The sequence below is a fragment of the Jaculus jaculus genome, chromosome 1 (assembly GCF_020740685.1).
Source record: "Jaculus jaculus isolate mJacJac1 chromosome 1, mJacJac1.mat.Y.cur, whole genome shotgun sequence".
NCBI lineage: Eukaryota > Metazoa > Chordata > Mammalia > Rodentia > Dipodidae > Jaculus > Jaculus jaculus.
Genome location: NC_059102.1, coordinates 6,410,425 through 6,431,275, shown reverse-complemented (window position 1 = coordinate 6,431,275; position 20,851 = coordinate 6,410,425). Strand labels below are relative to the sequence as shown.

Here is a 20,851-nt window from a genome sequence, read left to right as displayed (position 1 = left end):
GTGGGCTGCTGCGTGCTTTCTTTTCGCTTTACCATGTGTTCCCTCATGCCGTGTGTTCTACAGTCCTGTCATACCCCACAGCACGGATGTGTCAGCACGGGTTCAGCAGCCCAGCTTGATGGCTACAGGCTTCTCGTTTCTCACTGTCCCAAGCCTGGCTTCCAGGAGCTTTCACAGGCTTCCCAGAGCACACACTGCCCTCGAACAGGCTGACTGCCAGGCAGTGCCGTGAGAAAATGTAGGCTGCAGCCGAGAATGGTGGCTCATAGCAACAGTGACAGCACCTGGGAGGGTGATGCTCATTGGAGGAGTGCTGTGAGCGCAAGGCCAACCTGGGCTGCAGAGGGAGTTCCAGGTCAGCCTTGGCTACAGTGAGACACTGCCTCAAACAAAACTTAAAAAAAAAAGGCAGGAAAGGAGGAAGGGAGGGACTAAAGAGAGAGGGGCAAGGGGAGGAAGGAAGGAAGGAAGGAAGGAAGGAAGGAAGGAAGGGAGGGAGGGAGGGAGGGAGGAAGGAAGGAAGGAAGGAAGGAAGGGAGGGAGGGAGGGAGGGAGGAAGGGGCAAATTGCCCTTCTAAAATACTTTAACAGTTTGCATCCTCACATTCTTTTTTGAGGAAAGCAACTTTATAAGGCCTTTCACCGCCACGCTCTTTCACACCATCGTTCTGCGTGTTTTAGCGTCATCCTGTTGAACAGTGAGGTTGGAGTGCTCGCCCTCCCAGCCACGGAGATTTCCACTGTGAGCTGTCTGGTCATTCCCTCTCTTTTCTTTACTGCTGGACATTGTACTGAAGTCCTTTATGTAATCCAGTCATGGATTTCAGCTCGTCATATAAAAACACTTCACTTTGCTGCGGTCAAAACTCCCATTCCTGTCTTGCTCAGGAAAGCCGCTTTGCTTCCGTGTTGTACACGAAGCTACTTGGCGTGCAGACAATACTTGTAGTCACCTGCACTTATTATGTCTGGGATTTCTGTAAGTAGCTTCAGGATCGGGGGCAAGTTGCTGTGCTCTTGTAAATTCAGAGTTCAGGTCCCCTCACAACGACTAAAAGCCACACTTTGCGCAACTGCAAACACCCATAGCCATTGATGCTATTTTGCATGCTGTTTCCGTCACATCTTCCCTGCTACACCCTATACCCGGCTAACAGTCAGGGCTTCTCTCTAGCAGCTTTCTACTACAAAATCCTGCCTTTCCTCTTCCACGTGAAGTTTAAAATCAACTAGTCAGACCTTTTTTAAAAAACAAAAAACACATGATGTTTCTATTTTAACAAGAATGTTACAGAACTTGAGGGCATATTTTGCTATTTGTACTTCCCCATCCCATTCTGGATCTTTTCATGTCCTTTATTCAGCCTTGTGGATGGCTTGCTGACTGGATTCCTGTGTGCTCTGGTGGTGGGTGCTTCCAGGCAGGGACCCTCCTCCCTAGGGAGCCACTCTCATTATACTGTGTTCCATGACTGCAGTTTCCTATGTGCTTGTCCCAAACAGAACATGATGAAGGCCATGTGCTCTTCAGGTCCAGAGCTCTGCCCCATGGCAGGAATGTGACCCTGATGCTTCTGACTCTGTAATAATTATGGTCCTATAAACGAGTAGAAAGAATAAAGAGCCAGTGAAACTGTCATTTCAATAAAAGCATTCAGTGCTGGAGAGATTGCTTAGTGGTTAAGGTGTTTGCCTGCAAAGCCAAAGGACCTAGGTTCAATTCCCCAGGACCCACATAAGCCAGATGCACAAGGTAGCACATGCATCTGGAGTTCAGTTGCAATGGCTGGAGGCCCGGGCCCTCTCTCTCTTTCTCTCTCTCTCTCTCTCTCTCTCTCTCTCTCTGTGTGTGTGTGTGTGTGTCATCTGCTTCTTTGCCTCTCATAAGCAGATAAAATATGAAGGAAGCATTTAGCTTGGCATGGCAATACACATCTGTAATCCCAGGACTCATGAGGCTGAGGCAAAAAGATGCAAGTTCCAGGTCAGCCTGCGTAGCCAGAGCTATCACACAAAGAGGGGAGGAGGGAAAGGAGGGGAGGAGGAAAGAAGAAGAGCGTTCTCTGGCATGATGGTACATGTCTGTAATCCTAGCTACTCAGGAGGCTGAGGTACGAGGATAGCAAGTAATTGCATGTATACATGGAATTTCAAGGCCAGGTTGTGCAACTTACCAAGACCCAGTCTTGAAAATAAAAATAAAAGCTAGAGGGGTGCTGGGGAGATAACTCAGAAGTTAAAGGTGCTTGCTTGCAAAACATTATAGCCTGGGTTCTATTCTCTAGCACCCAAGTAAGAAGCCGGATGCACAAAGTGGCTCATGTGCCTGAAGTTTCCTTGCAATTTCAGAAGGTCTTGGCATGCCCATTTTCTCTTTCTGTGTGTGTGTGTGTGTGCATCTGTTTCTCCCTCTCTCTAAAATAAATTAATAAAAGGTTGGGGATGCAGGTATGTAGTTCAGTTGTAAAGCACATGATTAGTATGCATATGGCCCTGAGTTCAATCCCCAATATTACAGATGGAAAGGAAAGGAAAGAAAAAGGAGAAGAGGAGAGAAGAAAAGAAAAAGGAAGGGAGGAAGAATGAGAGAGAATTGATGTGTTGTTGCCGTAGTTTTTTTTTTGTTTTTTTTTTTTTAAAGAATGAGATATACTTGGGCATAGTGATGCACACCTGTAACCTTAGCCCATAGGATATGGAGACAGAAAGACCAGGGTACAAAGTCATCCTTGACTAAGTGGTAAGTTGAGGTCATCCAGAGCTACATGAGACCCTATCTCTTAAAAATAAAGGATGGAAAGGAAAGAAGAGAGGAAAAAGTAGAAATAGTGCCAGTTATAGGAAGTATCTATTTAGATGTGACTTGGGACCATGCAGATACTCAGAATGCAGCTAAGAGTCCAGTTACAGGAAGGAGATAGGAGAGAGGGGTTTGTTTCCAAAGTAAGAGAAAAAGAACAACTTGTATTTTATGGACTGGAGAGTTCTTTGATTAGCCAAGAGGCCAAAAGATCAAGTGCTCTGTGGGCAGTGAGGGAATATGCAGCAGCCCTGTGAGGGTAGGTTCACCTGTCAGCTTCCAGAGCTGCCCGTAGTTTCAGGCTCCCCCGTGGGCCTGCACCTGTAGCTGTGGGAGGCGCCAGTGTGCTACTGTGGACAGTTCTTTCCTAAGGAGGGCCTGATTAAGGGCCCCATACACTCGTAAAGCCTGGGAATTCTCTTAAATTTCCACATCTTTCGCAGGCAACTAAAAACAGAGTCGCTTGCAATGCTAACATTTTATTTATACATGTAAATCTTTGCACCCATCTTGTTTGATTGCCATCTCTGGTTTGCAAAAGGGAGAACCAGCATCCACAAATATCTAACAAAAGTCTTTTGCCTGCACTCAGACCATAAATCCACAAGATTAGTGTTTGACCTTTGTACATGCTTTCCCTCCTTCTCTAGCACGCGCATAATTTTTGGCATAATAAAAACTGTGCATTATGGAAATCTACTCCCAAAAGGGGTTCCAAAACCCATTAATGAGAGCTAACATCAGGAAGTGCTTAGCATATGCTGAGTACCACCACACCTTTCCTGCCACTTATGTGTGTGCCCATTCTTTGCCCCTTCTGAGAAACCTGAGGTGCATACCCGCAGAGCTCTCCTGTGACCCGTGTGGGAGCTGAACCCCAGACAGCTCAGAGTAGAATCGCCACTGAAGTGAGCCTCACGCTCAGCCCCAAATCACCCTATGGGGGCTGGCTTGTAGATCTGTGGGTGTTGTTTCCTGAAGCATGTATTGAGGGGTGAAAGTCATCCCAAATCCTTCCTGAAGGCTCATGGTCGGCACCTCCTCCTCACCTTTGAGTCTCCTCTCTTGGTTTTCAGCTGTGGAACAACTACTTTCACCTGGCTGTTGCATTCCTCACTCAAGAGTCCCTGCAGCTGGAGAATTTTTCAAGTGCTAAGAGAGCCAAGATCCTCAACAAGTAAGTCCTCGTCCAGCTCTGACACGGAGCACGGCGCCTCAGCTCTATTAGCATAATTTTCATGTCGTCTCTAAGCCAACTGGGTACAAATTGAGATGTAATCACGGCGTAATGAAAGGGTGCTTTTAAATCATGGATTCAGCGTTGCCTTTGTAACCCATGAATCAAGATCTGAAATTGCAGGATTCGTCCTGGTAGGTTCAAAGTCGGTGCAATTGGAGACGGTTAGCGCTACATGGAATTTGACTTTCTGGAGATAATGACTTTTGCTGCACACCATTCTGATATCACTATGCATGTGGTTGACTTTATTACTTAATTTTCCAGTTCTGCTGCTGCAGAAGAGGGCTCTGGTACAAGCGGTTGGCACTGTTGCCGGGCCGATGCAGCAGCTCACAGTCGAGTGGGGCTGGCTGTGTTTTTCCTTGGCAGAGGAAGACCCCGTCTGCCTCTGGGTAGGACACTTGAGTGGATGGGATCTTCCTGTGTCAGTGTGAGCCAGGCTCGAAGAAAGCCCCGAGGGCCAGGGGCCTTGCTGGTCAAGCTCAGCGCTGTCGTCTCAGAGCAGGAAGATGTTTGCATAGATGCCCTTCCAACGTATGGGTGTCCTGGGTCTTATCTCCTTCCTCTCTCTCTCTCCCTCCCCACCCCTCTGTCTGCCTCACGGCCACTGACTTCCCACTGCATTAGGAGCCTCTGTCATAAGTACTGTTGAGGTTCAGAAATGGCACCCTTACTGCTGAGTCCTGGTACCTGTAACCCCTCCGCAATACTCAAACAGCGCCCAGGCTTTGCCAAGGCCCTGCTGGTCGCCGAGGTTGGAGACTCCACAGGGAGCCTTGGCAGGTGTCAGCCGCTCTGTCTTTATCATATTTTGTCAGCTTCTGGCTTCCTTACTGGGAACATGGAAAGTACATTATCCCTTGAGGGTGTGATGTGTTTCTGCAAATAATTTCTGCGCATGTATCACGTGCCAGCCATCCTCCAAGCAGTGCGCCATGTTTCACATTGAAGATCAAAGGTCAGAGTCATCCCTTGTGGTCACAGCTCCAGGTTTTCCAGATGAGCATGAAGCAGTCCCCTGGGCTTCCATCACAGTGGCCACACCCAGCAAGTGCCCAGCAGCTCTGGTCCAGGCGCTCAGCTCCCAAGCCTCGAACTCATCCTGCTTTGAGGTCCTTCAGTCCTTTGACCTGAGCCTTTGTGCATCAGCTTACGCTCAGCCAACTCCCCTTTGGGCTCCCTCAAGTGGGTGACCGTCAGAGCCATGGATGTAGACAGCAGGTACTGTTCAGTTGAGGGAGATGCACCTGCCAAGCCAAGCCCAGGGGCAGAGTAGTGCCACCTGTAAGCGCTGTCACCATGCCACCTCTTAGAGCCTGCACGGTCTTCACTGCTCACTGTGGCTCCTGGTGTCCAGAGACACACTCTTCCCACCTGCACATCCCCGAGGCTGACCTCACACAGAGCTCCCCCTTTGTGACATTCGTAGGGTCCATGGGAAGGGAGGATGGCTGGAGGAGCTGTTGCTGTCCTTATTCAGATGTCCTTGTTCTAGAAACATCGCACCTTTAGCACCACACAGCCTGCTTACAAGGATCCTTGAGGCACAAGTGCCCCCCCACACACACACTTGTCCTCCACCCTCTTTCTGTGGGCCTTGCACACTGAAGGGGGCCGTTTGCATCCAAACCCAGCAGTGGCTCACTTTGGAACCCATTTGCTACCAAGTGCCTGCATTTTCCACCCCTGGAGATGCCCACAAGAGAGAAGGAGCAGGAAGCCTGTCACCAGCTCCAATATGGAGTGGTCTGAGCTCGTGACTGGATGCTGGATTGCAGACTTGGAGGGGGCAGACATGCGTTCCTGTGTCTTAGCGAAAGCCTTGGGTCAGAAGTGGAGGCAGGTCCTACCGCTCATAGGCCTGGGCGACTACAGCAGGGCCCGTCTGCTCCTGCAGGGCACATCTCAGTGGACAACCTCTGGCCCTCCCTGGCCCCTTTGTGTTGCCTCTCCGATCCACCTTAGCAAAGCTCGGGACAATAAGACTTTCCTAGGATCTGATCTGCTTGTTCAACCCCTTGTGTTTAGTGGTATCTGCCCTTCTGATGCAGGAGGCTGAGATGCCCACGTGACCTCATGTGCCTGCCAAACCCTTGTACATTTGACAGTATTGGGGTTCTATAGGTATGAGTAAAAGACAGCAAAGAAGAGCTGACTGTACATGTGCAAACAATTGGCATGAGTGTGCAGAACTCGTGTGTGTGTGTGTGTGTGTGTGTGTGTGTGTGTGTGTGTGTGTTTACATACTCACCCTGCTGTGTGCCCTGTTTTGCATGTGTGGGTATGTGTTCCTGTGGGACAATGTGTTGCATGACAAAAAGAGCCACTCTGGTCAGGACCTGATTTTGGTTCTGGAGAGGGAGTGGTTTGTAGATCTGCCTCTGACATATGCATGAGGGATCTCCACGTACTCTGGCATCTCAGTGGGAGAAGCCCAGTTCTTTCATTTAGTCATTTTTCCTGCAGAAGTCAACATGTTTCACAGCCGTAAGAAGATATCATATTCACAAAAACTTCCCTACATCGCCAGGCATTGGCTTCTGAACTATTGGAGCAGTAAGTGAAAGTGTAGGCGGAACTTTCTGGTGTGGCTGTGCATTTGCCTGTGACCTCATCAGATGCTGTTACTCAGTTTTACAGAATGTGATCACTTTGCTCTTGTGCGAATTATTATTTCAAAAGACTCGAGTTACTCAGAACAAACACACGTAAGGCATTAGGGAGGCCCAGGGGGAGAGACGTCATAAGAATCACTGTGCCAACTTCCTGTTGCCAAAACTAATTAGGCATTGGGTGACACTGTGTCCTGGGGAGCATCATGAAGCTCGGCACAAGCAGGACACTCCTGTCAGCCTGTGTCTAAGGACTCATCCCAGGGGTCCCATCCCGGCCCCTCTTCTCCTACCTGCTTCCTTCCCCATTAGGACAGAAATGCTCACTCTGCCCATCCAGCCCTCCTGTGTTCCCTCTGCCCTTTCTTCCTCTTATTTCCCACCTTCTTCCCTCTGGCAACAGGCTAAGACCTCGAGCCTGGTCACAAGACACCAAATCAGGGAGGGGCCTCTTGATGCTACTGCACCCCAGATCCTTCCACCCTGGTATGCTCACTTCTGTGGTGGTCTAAATCTAACATGTTCTGGAAGGATGTGGACCTTGTGGAGGAGGTGTGTCCCTGGGGGCGGGGCCTGAGGTGTCACACGCAGCCTGGCCCTGCCCGCTGTCCTCTGTACTTCCTGCTGATGCGACGGTGCAACTCCTGATGCTGCTGCTGCTCCTGCCATGTTGTCCCTGACATTATGGCATGTCCTTTCAAAACTGTAAGCCAAAACAAACCTTTTTCCCTCTGTAAGCTGCTGCTTCTTGGGTCTTTTGTCCCAGCAAGAAAAAGATAACTGATAACATAGGATCTGAGTACTTTTATTTTTATAAAAGCAGTTGCTGGGGCTGAAGAGATAGCTTAGCTGTTAAGGCGGTTGCCTGCTGAGGCTATGGACCTAAGTTCAGTTCCCCAGTGCCCACGTAAGCCACATGCACATGCATCTGGAGTTCGTTTGCAGTGGCTAGAGGCCCTGGTGCACCCATTCTCTCTCTCTTAAGTAACTAAATAATTAAGTAAAAATAAAAATAAAAATATTTCTTAAAAAGTTTCTATTTTCTCATTGTCAAAGGCATGATGCTAGTAACAGCTGAGACCTGGCAAACAGTTTTGTGCCTCACATATGGTAAAAAGATATAAAGAATCCGGGTGTGGTGGCACACGCCTTTAATCCCAGCATTCAGGAAGCAGAGGTAGGAGGATCACTGTGAGTTTGAGGCCACCCTGAGAGTACAGAGTGAATTCCAGGTCAGCCTGAGCTAGAGTGAGACCCTACCTCGAAAAATAATAAAAAGGTATGAGGAAAGTGAGGTGTTCAGAGAGAGGGAGAGAGAGAGGATGGTTTGCTTCCTAAAAACGCTCTGCCCATGACTAACCCAGTCTTGAAGACATAGCTGTCCCCTCACGAGGCCTAACTTACTCCCTCAGGACCTAATCCTGGCTCTTGAGAAACATGAATCTCCTCCTGGAGGTGGTTTCTCATGATGTGCACACACCCTCTCCCCTCCTAACAGTTCACACCTCTTTGTCCTGTGACCTTGGCCACCACGCTGGCAGCACAGGAGCCTTCAGAGGGCAGCGCATCAAGCCGCAGCACCGCGCCGCGGAGCGCTCGGCTTTCCCGACTGCGCCAAGTCCCTGCTAGCCGGGTGCTTGTCCCGTCACGCTCCTCCGTCTCAGTCTTCTCATTTTGTTCTCTCCTGAGGAAAGCAGCTATCAATCTGTGCGCATGGTACTCTTCTCATTGCTGTGCCTGACAAAGCCCACTTACAGGAGGATTTGTTCTGATCAACAGCTCCAAGACACAGGCCATCTTGGGGGGGGGGGGGGCAGGGGCTTCATGGTGCCAGGAGCCCGAGGCAGCTGATCGTGGTGCATCCACAATCAGGAGGCAGACAGGTCAATGCTGGGGATCAATTTTTTATAAATTCAGGGACCCCAGCCCACGGAATGGTGCCACTCATAGTTAGTGGGTCTTCTCACCGCAGACGTGCCATGGATTTGATTCCTGGGTGGTTCTAGATCAAAGTAAATTGACCTTTAAAGTTAACCACCACAGTGTGGGTCCCCAATGTCTGGGCCAGGACAGCCCATCCTTGCATTGCTCCCAAATCCCATCTGCCATAACAGTGAACGCAGTGAAGCCAGGCCACACAAGGGACGGCAGCAGTGTGGCTTCTTCCACTAGCCCAGAGGGAAACTCTGCCCTGAGCCTCTCCTGAAGCTCCTGCTGGCTGTCCCCAGTCCTTTGTGCTCCTCAGAATTTGATTGTAACCCTGGTCTGTGTGGTCCTAGTGTCCGGTGTCCCTAGGAATGTGAATGTCACCCAGTCTTGCTGTCCCCAGTCCCTGGTGTTCCTGGGAGTGCAGTTAGTTGTAAGACAGGCTCGGCCATCTTCAGATCAGGGTCCTTGTCATGTCAACCTGGGTGTCTGTGGCTCTGTTGTGCTCCGGCCTCCTGGAGTTCTCACGGGTCTGAGTAGTCATTGCAGCCACGTCACGTGGTACGAGTTGAGAGGAAGGGCCCCTTTGCCGGCGTGCTGGCTGGGACCGATGGGCACGTGCTGCTCACACCTTCTCAAAGGCCCCGGAAGCATCGCGATGTGGAAGGACAGTGCCTGTCGGAGGAGTCATATGACTTGCTCAGTTGTCTTTTGATTTAGGTTCTGTCAGCCTCACCCCTGGCCTGGGCTGCAATGACAGACATGGTTTTGTATTCTTTGGTGCAAGAAGCCAGGTGCTGGCATCAGACCTGTAGGTAGAATCCTGGGTCTCCCTGGGCTTAGGAGGGATTCCTCCCTGAGCCAACGTTCCTGTGACCTCTTTGTGGGTGGGCACAGGGGAGCAGGGCGTGTGGAAGCACCAGGGCTAGATGGCAGCAGCTCTCTGCTCCTGTACCTTAATGGCACCAGGCTGGTCTGTTCAGGACCGTGGGTTCTGCCTCCTTGTGGGCAGAATGACAAAGCACCGTCTGCTTCTCACTGGAATGATTGCAGTGATGAGCAGCAAATGAGACGTCTCTGCCATGCCCTCCATGACCCGGGGGACATTGTCAAAGAGGGAGAAGAAAGAACACAAGAGCCAGAGGACAGGGCGTGTTGCTGAAGTGCTGTCTTCAGGACATGAAGTAGCCATTGCCTGTGTGACCTGACAGCAGCTGCCATCGCCTGCACAAGAGCTGCCTAGTGGGTGGGCCCGTCAGCATTGGATTGTGGATTATACCTCTGTGAGGAGGGCAGAAAGAAAAAACAGACGTCAAATTGCAAGTGGGACTAGCTGTAAGGAAGGGCTTCAGTGGAAGAGGTGATGAAAGGAGAACAAAATAAGGTAATAGGAGGGGATTATAGACAAATTACATTGTGCGGGGGGAAGAGAGAGAATTGCCAACGAAAGCGTTTCTTTAAAGAAATGGAAAGAAAGCCCTTTGGAAGGTGTGAAGTGGTCTCCTGCTACCCCGTGCTTGCTGCACCAGCGGCGTGTCTAGCGCAGGGAAGAATGAAGAATACGAGCTGAAGTCTGAGAACATGGGCTCTTCTCTCTCTGCTCTGTGACCCCAGCCAAGAGACCCAACTGCCTCCCTCCAGGCCTGCTGCAGCTCCCTCAACTGTGCCCTGCTAGTGAGTGACTTAACCATGGTCTCTGGGGTTGCCGCCAGCTGTGGAATCTGCTTCCAGGAAATGAGTTTCAGCCCTAGACGCTCTCAATTATCGTCATTTTTCTTTTCCGTGGGAAGAAGGCAGAAACGTCCCGGGAGCCCTCTTGAGGCCTGGTGACAGCTGCAGCTCTATTTGGGGATTACTTGGAGGCTTGTATAGATTCATCAAGGCTGCCTTCTTATTAAAAGGAAGGCAGGATCGATCTCGCTGCCAGGAAACTCCAAGCCTGCCCTTCACTGACTGGCTCCCCTGCTTGTCCACGGTCCCAGGCCTGGGAATCTTGCCCCCTCTCATGAGGGTCTCACTCAGTCCTTTGTTAATCCACCACTTCTGGAATATAACTGAGGCAAGTCATTTTCCAGCTAAAGAAAGACAGGAAAGCGGAAACAAGAGTGTAGGTCCCTGGTCCCTGCTCTCCTTTAGGAAAGGAGTCCAGCCTGCCCAGAAGCAGCGAAGGTTGCTCCCCTGGGTGCCCTTCCTGGAGCCAGCACCCGTAGTTTTCATGACGGTGCTGGAGAAATGGCACGTCACCACTGGGTTGCTCCTGAGTCATCCAACCAGAAATGTGAAGCCTGCTGCTAGTGAGGTGAGCCTCAGGGCTTCCTTTGGTCAATGGAATTGCAGTCGGTTGAGAACCCAAAGAAAGAGTCTAGACAAATCACGGGCCAGGAAAGAAACAAGGGATACCCACAAAGACATAGCTAGTGTTGGGTGTTCTTATGTTTGACGGATCCCATCTCCAGAATCCCCCTTAGCTTAGGTGTGAGAACGATTAGTCACGTCCACTGCACCTGCTTCCAACCTCTCCCAGGACCTCTGGTCTCCTCGGTGGGTTGACAGTGTGAATACGTGGTCACAGAGCCAGAGAGCTGGGGACATTGGGTTTTCCAGCCCCCTCTTAATGATGTTGTGTTCCAGGATTGTTTTGGCAACTCTCTCATGTGGTAGTGAAAGCCTCACTAACTTCAGAGGAGAAGACAGGGCTGGCTTTGGGCGTGGTTTGCCCGGCGTTCCTCTTCCTCTGGGCTGGGATTGTAGATCATGGCATGTCCTAAGAGGAACTGGCTTCAGCTTCCAGTTCCATCTCTCCACTTGCAGCCGGCCTCCACACACCATGGCAAGGCTTCCAGAGGAGACCTTTCTGTTTTTAGTTAGCATTCAAAGTAACGAGTCTCATTATTACATTTTTGTGCGTTTTCCTAATCATTACCTGTTGCTTTCCCTAACGCTCCTCTTGCTCAGGAGAGAAGCAAAGAAAGGAAATCACACACAGGGCCAGGTTGCAGCTCTGCAAGGCCTGCCCTAGAGGCGCTCTTCCTCCAGCCCGGCTGTACCTCCTAAAGGCTCCACAGCGCTCGCAAATGGGAGCACTTTGCTGGGACCATCATGAGTCTGTTTTGGAGGCAGGCATTATATTCATACCACCACGATATATATTCCATCACCCTGTCCCCTTTAGACTTCTACTTGCCCTCTCACAGTCCCCTTTATAACTTTCATGTCCCATGTATGTAGGTATGTGTGTGTGTGTGTGTGTGTGTATTCATATACATATATATATATATTCCACACATGAGAAAAGCATGTGATCATGCTTACTTTTTCCTCCATGTGAGAGACGAGCAGGCACGGTAGCCCTCCTACCGTGAGTGACAGGCAGGTGCTCAAGGCACTGGAGACTTCAATAAGGCGGCAGCGGCTGCAGTTGTTGATTCACCAGCCAGGACCTTCCCGTGCAGAGCCACAGCACCCTCCTCTGTCATAGGCTCTCCTGGCCTGTCAGCTGCCACAGGACAGGGAGCAGGCTCCATGACACAGCTGTTAGGCTGCAATACTGTCTTATAATTTCGCAAATTATTATTTTTTAATATAATCAGCCTTTTCCTTAGGCAATAAAGGAAAAAGTTAAATTGCTCACAAACTAATAAAGGTTTATCTTCTGAAGCATCAAATTCCATTTACTCATGAAACACACACCTCCTCAGTTTGTCCACAGGGAGGAAAATTAGCATTTATTTTTCCCCGGTAAACAAAACAAAAACGAGTGGCATGTTTGTTGACATGTTTGGATGGTGAGCTCTTGCTTACATTTACAATGTTATAGAAGAGAAGGGGACATTTGAAAGCGGCCTTCCCTGTCCCGGGGGGTTCATTTTCTCAAGGAAAACTGCTTCTCTCCCCACTTCAGGTGAGGTGTTATTCCATGTCTAGACGCTAACCAGGTGCATGGAAAACCATCTCCTTTGGCTCGGGAGCCTTAAAGATTCAGGGAAGCCAAGTGCTGTCTGTTCTCGGCTCACCACAGGGACGCTCTGTCGTCTCGGGCAGGGAACGAGTCCCAGCTGGATCCCGCCTGGGTTCCTGCTGGAGGAAATGAAGTCGCGACTCTGGCTCTCTCCTCATTTGTATCCATGAGGAGAGGCTCCAGGTGTTCTCAAAAATAAGGCCACAGCTTTCCAGGAGCTCTGGCGAGTGACACAGCGTTCTCTCTTCCCTCCTGTTCTAGGTATGGAGACATGAGGAGGCAGATCGGCTTTGAGATCAGAGACATGTGGTACAATCTGGGTGAGTGGCTGGGATCTTGCCTTGGGGCTCAGGGTCGTGAACTTCGCGAGTCTCTGTTGGCCAGGGACATTGGCCTTGTCCTCCGGAACATGGGGGGCCCCACACTGCTTCAGTACCTACTCCCTGCAACGGGGGAAAGATGAGGGGGAGGAAGGGAGAGCCGGGCTTCACTCACCTCCAGCCTTCCTCAACGTCTGATGTGTCCAGCTACATCGTTTGTCACATGGTGACATTTGCTATACTCATTGCACTTGTTCTGCAGAAGCTATTTTTCACTGATTCAGACCTTTATTTGCATACCCTGCCAGCAGGTGGTAGTAGCATTGTTGCGCTTGCGTAACCCAGACAGTGGGATCGTACCATGACGACACAGAGCACATCAGCTTATGCATAAGTTACAGAGTTTGCGCCCCATCGCACCACTCACAGCTCTCTATTTCATGCTAACCACTGTGGCATGACGCAGAGTGCCGATGACTTCCTCACCGAAATCAGTGACTGGCCATCACTTGGCATTCTCGCGCTGTCCTGAATGTCCCCGCTGGCCCCGAGCCTCTCAGTTAACATTAAGCTTTTTCTACCACCTGCCCTCTGTCTCAGGCTTTTCTTGTGCTTAGATGTCCCAATAATGGAGGAGCTGGTGTCCTTACCCAAGTCCCTAGCACGGCTTTAGAACTCTTCCCATTTCCTCCCCTCACTTCAGCTCTGTGTGAAACCTGAAAAGTGTGGCTAAAATGACACAGAAAACAATACGTGGATTTTGATGAAGGTGTGACATTCCTGGAAACACTGGACGTGGGGAGGGGCGGGCTTACAGGGCTGTGCCGGAACCTGTGAGGAACGTGCTTCAATGACCCCTCTTTTAGCCTGAACCAGATTCTCATAGGAACCCCTAACCCTCACCTTTATGAATTTCTTAGTTTCAGCAGAGTTGGAAAGGAAACATTATCTCACCTCAAGGGAAAGTGGAGACTTTCCAAATGTTCTTTGTCTTTCTAATTAGATAAAAGATAGAATGCTTGCTTTTCTTCTCTTTCTTTCCTTTTTATTCTTATTTTTGTCATTATTATTGTTGCTTTTTTGAACCAGAGTCTCACTGTATCACCCAATTTGGCCTCTGTCCTAATCAGCTCCACACTGCTGGGATAAATCTCCAAACCAGATACAGTTTATGGGAGAAATGAGATTTTTTTCAGGCTCATAGATCCAGGGGAATTCCATAGTGGTAAAGAAGCTGGCTCCCTTTCACAGATCCCCACAGAGAAAGAGAAGAAACCACACCAGCACCACCAAAAGCAAGAGCCAAAACCCTGGCAGCCTAAAGCAGGGAACCCCAGGGAGAGCTCACTGTGCACCCCTCAGGCTGGAATTCAGATCTGCCCCGCTGACACCTTAGGGCTGGACCCCAGGATCCATCCACAGTGACACCTCTTCCAGCAGGTGGCTGGAAATACAAGTTCCAAGCTTTACTAAACATTTGAACCTATTGGGGAACATCAATTCAAACTACCACGGCCTCTAATGGGCTGAGGCTGCCCTCAAATTCAAAATCCCCCTGCCTTATCCTTTCAAGTGCTAGGATTATAGGTTTGAACCACCATGCCTGGCCGGATAGAGGTTAATCAAGTGGATCTTTATCCCCAATGAGAAGTGGATGTTACAGTTACCTTCTCATTGCTGACACTAGATTAAAAGCAGCTAATGTGAGGCAAGGATATCATTTGGCTTACAGTCTCGAGGGGAAGCTTCATGATGGCAGGGGAAAGCATGGCATGAGCACAGGTGGACGTCACCTCTGCCACAGCAGGTGGAAAACAGTAATTTGACAGTGAGCCAAGTACTAGAAAGGGGTAACTGGCTATAGCACCCGTAAGTCTACCCCAACAACACTTCTCCTGCAGCAAGGCTCCACCTCCTAAATTGACCGGACATTCAGATCACATGAGTTTATAGGGAACATCTGGTTCAAACCACCACAGTGGATGACCTTGAAAAACAAGCCTATGGGGCCTCCATGGATAATGCTGTCAGCATAGCCGTTTCACTCAAGGCCCCAGCTCGGCTCTGTGAGGCAAACTGTGTGGCAGAAACGCAGGGCCCTCCTGGTGCTGGCAGAGTCCCTGTGTACCTTGGGTGTCAGAGCTGCAGCTGGCTGAAGACCGCTCAGAGATGCTCTGTGTGCGGCTGACCTGACCACAGCGGTCTCAGGCTGGCAACATGCAGCTTGCACGGGCCATCCTGCCCTTGTCCTCCAGCCGCCTTTGGGACGCTCCAGGGGCCGTATTCAGGGGCGTCCCAGCACTCCGCTAGCTATGACCCTAGTCATGTGACTCCATCCTTGCTCTTCAGGCCACAGCGTCAGGAGGTTGGCCGCATTTCCTAAAACCTCCCAGTCCTTAGGCTCAATAATTCTGTGACATGTTTATTCAGTGACCTCAATAGTAAAATGTTAAGGCTGTAGGAACAAAGAAGAAAGACCATTCATGATTCATTCTAATGGATCTCTCTGTGTTCCTTCTCAAAATTACACTCTGAAAAACACAGTTGTCGTTTACCCTGGCTGGCCATTTGGTAAGACTCATGCCAGGCAGGAAGAGCATGCTGGCCTACGTGAAGGGGGCAGAAGAAGAGGGTGGGGTTTCCGGGTAAAGTATAAGCTGGCTCTCTTGGATGACAAGCATTCCAGGGCCTCTCTAGTCCTGGCATCCTCAAAGGAGCTGAACTGAGCTCCCCCTGTCAGCCTGGACTCTTGGATCCTCTGGACACAGGCTCACTGCTGGGCCATCTTCACTGTAGCTCTTCCTAAGGTAGTAGCATCCCCCTCCCCAGGTGGGCTTTTAAATGTCAGCGCCTCATGTGAAATCTTCATGATTTTTTTACACTGTTTAAGATACAGAGAGGGTTGGGGGTATCTAGCTCAGGGCAGGGCCCTTGTTTTGCATGTGCCCTGGCTCCAATCCCTAGTATTGCCAGAATTAAATAACAGAAAAGATAACGAGATACTCAGCTCACCGGTGCAGGGCTCGTGAGGAGTGAGTGCGCAGTGAAATGCTTCCTCCTTCCCCGATAGCGCCCCTGGCCACACGGCTCAGCGCTACCCTCCTCGTGCTTCCGCGTCACTGGCTAGGATGAGGGATGCGCACAGCCCAGTTCAAGCCCTGACTGGTGTCCTCTTGCCTTTCTAGTTTTTGTGTCTTAGTTTTATGGCTCCGGAGCCCGAGCTTGACCATCATTAAACCTGCTTGCCATTTGCCATGCTGGTGATGGAGGAAGGGCAAAAGGGGCTTGGAGAAGTGTGAGCTTCTCCACAGAGCCAGCTCCAGGCACCTAAAAAGACCTGGCTTTCAGAGGCCACAGGCGCTGGCATGTGGGACTTGGGCTTCTGAGGCCAACCCAGTGCTGTGGGCTCTCTTTATGCCCCAGGCCAGCCAAGCCTCGGAGCAGAGATTGACCTGCCGCCCCAAGGATGCAACGCAGAGGGCAGGTCTGTCCAGCTCATCCATCCTTGCTGAGCTGAATGTGGTCATTGATGCTCATGATGTGTGTTTTGTAGCACTTCAGCTGACGACATCAGCTTTGGCAAAATAAGTAGTCGTAAGGTCAATAGGAAGCCATGGCCTCGGCTAATTTAAAGACTTGGAATCAGCAAGGAATAAGTCATCTGCTGGTTTTGAGTTCCTTGCTAGTTAAATAGTTAAGATATTTCTTAAGAAATACACAAGCATGAAGACCTGAGACCCACTCCTCTGAACCCACATGAAAGCCAGGTGTGGTGGCAAGTGCCTGTAATCCCAGCCCTGAGGAGGCAGAGACAGGCAGATCTTGGGGCTTGCTGGCCTAGTCTAGACTAATGAGTTGAGCTGTAGCCATTGACAGACCTTGTCTGAAAAAAGGTGGACAGGACTGGAGAGATGGCTTAGGCCTTTGCCTGCAAAGCCTTTGGACCCATGCTCAACTCCCTAGATCCCACCTAAGCACAAGGTGGTGCACACACCTGGAATTCGATAACAGTGGCTGGCATGTCATTTCTCTCTTTCTCATTCTCTTTCATTAATAAAAAAGCCAGTCTTGGGCTGGAGAGATGGCTTAGTGATTAAGGTGCTTAACTGCAAAGCCAAAGGACCCAGGTTCAATTCCCCAGGATCCACATAAGCCAGATGCACAAGGTGGCTCATATGTCTGGAGTTCATTTACAGCAGCTGGATGCCCTGGTGCATCCATACATCCCCCTACCACCGTCTCTTTCCCTCTCTCTCAAATACTAAATACAAATTTTTACTTTTTTTTTCAAATTTTTATTTTTTAAAAAAGCCTAGTCTGTTGGGTTTACCTCAGAAAGGTAGACAGTGTCTCATTAATAACACGCTAGGTTGTTCCTGATCTTTAACGGCATGTGTGCACACGCATATGTGCATCACAAAGAAATAATTTATCAGTACTCTGCTCGCCTAAGCAGGCCCTCAGAACAGCTCTGTCCCATCACCAGGGGAAACCCAAGCTCTTCCTACCATAGCTCTCGAATGTTCAAGCCTTTCTGTCAGGGACATTGTACAAGCTTCCACTCTACAACTTCAGGCTACCCACTTCCCTGTCTTGGGATGCACGGAGTCTGTTCCACACAGCTTCTTGCCTTTGTTTTTCCAATATGCTCAGGCCTGGGAATATGTTGGCAGTCATGCAGAGCCAGCTCTGCCAAGAAATAAAAACAGACATCAGATCCGATAGACTTCTCACCTTAGAATTAGTCCCCTGCCACACCACAAGGTCTTGCACCCCATGCCTCCCACACCACGCCTTGCTGTGGTCCTCCCTTCCACTGCTCTGTAAGGTCTGTTGAGAAGTGTCTTGGGTGGTGCCGCCGCGCGTGGCCTGGGGTCTCTGAACCGACTTGATGCAAATCTACACAAGACATTCATTGTTCGCTGGGACAGGGCAGTCAGGCCTTTTCTCTCCACCGCCTGACATGTTTCAAGTGTGGAAAGGGAAATCAAAAGCAGACTCTCTTTCAAAGAAAAAAGGGGAACAGCTTATTTACCCAGCTCCCCTGTTATTCCTAAGAGCTCGCTTTGCGGCCACCTGCAGAGCCACTTCATCTCCCTCCTGCCCTGGCCACTGCCATCCACATTTGTGGATTACATCCAGTACTTGGGAACAACACGCCCGGATCTGGTCAAAACCAACATGCTTACAGCAAGACCTTTGTCCACCCTCTTGGGTTTGGGATATTTTTCATGCAGAGTTCCTTCATCAGTATTTTGGGGAGCCAGCAAACTGTGTGAATTCATCAAACACATAGACTGCACACTGGGGAGATAGGCAGCTTCCTAGGAGCAGGCGAGGAGGTGATCATGCCGACCCCAGGAAGGCGCTGGCTGGGGAGAGCGTGGCTTCCAGGGAAGCAGGTCTCACGCGCAGGACAAGTGGTCCTATGGGACGGGCCAGTGTAGAGTGGGACTAGGGTACTAGCAAGCAAGGTGGCAGCAGGTGGAACGGTTTGCCTCGTACCCTTGATGACCGGTTGTCTTTCTTCCCTCCAAAAATAAAATAAAACGAAGCAAGCATATCCTCTCTCTTACCATCTATGTTGCAGAGGTCTCCTTGACCCTCAGCGGCCCACACCCACATTCACCAGAAGACTGAGCTAGACACGTTCAGGGCAAGCCTACAATGTGAGAATCCAAAATAATGAACTAAGCACGAAATGATCATCAGAAAACCCCACCCACTCACCTCTCTCACCGCGTGGGGGTGGGGGGGGGGGGCAAGATGACAGGCTGTGACAGTTCAATCCCAAGGGTGCCACTATCTAGAGGGCTCAGGCAGCTCCAGCCCGTGTGTTACCTGTCCCCAGGGGAAGGGCGCTGGTCAATGGCTACGCAGCCTTTGCTTTTTGTAGCTTATTTTTCAACGGCCACATCTGCAGCCACCGTCCCCTGCTTTACGTGTTTCTCCCAGCTGGGAATAGCAAGAGACGAGGTGACAGACAAAACTTTATGGCACCAAGAGTGTGGTTGATGAACAACTCGCTGTCACAGTCGTCTGTTTTCTGAAGCATCAGCTCTGACACAATACAAGCAAAGTGTCACCTGAGAAAGTGAGCATAATGGCATCTTCAGGGGAGCCCTTCACAGCAGTTGGGCGTCTTTCTGAAGCATTAAGCACTGGGGAAGTGATGAGAATTGCACGGCTACATCACGCTGTGCTTAGTCAAAATACGAATTATTTAGTAAAAGTTAAAAAATGGGATTTTCATGAAATTCAAGTTCCTCTTTGGAAGTTTGTACATGTGTCCCCTCCATGACAATTCTTTGGGGCTGTGAGAACTCTCTATTTTCTTATGCATAGTTATTTATAACATGCAATTTTGCTTAATGATTCTCTTCACAGATAGCTGCGTTCACTGAGTTGTAAAGAGAACTAAGTTCTGTAGAACACCATGTCTCCTGACTAAGTCAGGGTATTAGTACGATTGATTAATGCCGGATAAGCTGCTGGTATTAATAAGAAAATGTCACAAATAATTCATTCAAGCAGATAATGTCTTGTGCTTTCTTCTGTTATCTGTGGGAAATGAGATGATGTGAGTTGCGCTGCGGTGATATGAAGATAAAGATTTCTGCAATGGAAGACGAGAGGGTAGAATTCTGAAAGACCTCTACCTGGGAAGGCCTTCCCCCAATGCTTAGTCAAGTCCCTCAGTAAGAGCAGGCTCCCCTTGAGTGGAGTAGCGAAGGTGAACAGGCAGGAGGTGAGTGAGGGGGTGCTGTGGTAGTCCTCCCCCGACCTCGGGAAGTTAGTAAGCACAAGCCAGGAGAATGCAGGCCACTGCTGGGGTCTGGAGCGGTGTTAGCCAAACCCACATGTGGCAGGAAGGAAGTGCCCCCCACCCAGGGGTCCACTTGGGACCTCTCTGCTGAGCCCTGGGATTCAGCCTTGGTGCCTGTCAGTCAGAGGCCTGCAGAAGCCAGCACCAAGGGTTCCATCGAGGTCGCCCGTAGGGTCGTCTCTGTACGCCAGCTTGGTGCTCACGTGATCCTGAAGATGACTTATATTGTAAAAGGGTTTTCTTTCACCTTCTATTATGAGGAAGAGGAGATATAAGTGTAATTTTTTATTTATTTTTGAGAGAGAGATTGAAAATGGGCATTCCAGGGCCTCTAGCTACTGCAAACAAACTCCAGAAGTATGTGCCATCTTGTGTAGCTGGCCTTATGTGGGTACTGGGGAATTGAACCTATGTCCTTAGGCTTTGCAGGCAAGCACCTTAACCATTGAGACATTCCTCCAGTCTGAGTCTTAATTTTTTAAAATATCAAAGCTAATTAAAAAAAACCACAGCCAGGCGTGGTGGCACACACCTTTAATCCCAGCACTCGGGAGGCAGAGGTAGGAGGATCGCCATGAGTTCGAAGCCACCTGGAGACTATGTAGTGAATTCCAGGTCAGCCCGAGCTAGAGTGAAACCCTACCTCGAAAAGAAAAAGGAAAATAAAAAAAAACACAATTCAAGTAGAAAAGGAAACATTTGGGTGCTTTCAGGAAGCAGAGGATTCAGTGGCAGGTCAGTGACCTCTGTATTACCATAGGTCGTCGAATCAGGACTTCGGGTGCTCAGTCACCTGCTCCTGCCATGGAGCTGTGGGCAGCACTGTGGTGCCCCGCAGACGTCCTACGACCAGCAGGCAGGGAAGGAAGGAATCGAAGTCCCAGGCCTGGGCTCACACCCAGCTCCTCCATTCTCTCTGAAAGGCTCACAGAGTGCATGGGAACGCCGCCCCTCCTCAGTTTCCTCATCTGCCAAGTAGGGTTGAGAAGAGCCCGTGACCAAAGGTTGTCATGAGCGATGGGGCTGTCAGGCTTTCCTCAAGGGTATCTCAGAATAGCTATTATCGTCATCGTTATGCGTGGCTGTGGTTTTTGTTTTGTTCTGTTCATTTATCTGATTGTTTTCAGACTGTTTGTTGTACTATTGCCCTGGGAGGCTGGTCTCACACT

At 49.9% G+C, this 20,851-nt stretch overlaps 1 protein-coding gene across 3 annotated transcripts in view; it reads left to right on the top strand.

The window, feature by feature from the left end:
- The window catches only part of Dock1 (dedicator of cytokinesis 1), a 561,057-nt gene that overhangs the window by 448,368 nt on the left and 91,838 nt on the right, over window positions 1-20,851 (top strand). For all 3 annotated transcript variants that reach the window (XM_045145312.1, XM_045145301.1, XM_045145308.1), the window contains exons 31-32: window positions 3,877-3,977; window positions 12,798-12,856. In XM_045145312.1, coding sequence (XP_045001247.1) covers window positions 3,877-3,977; window positions 12,798-12,856 — 160 coding nt within the window. The remainder of the gene's footprint in view (window positions 1-3,876; window positions 3,978-12,797; window positions 12,857-20,851) is intronic.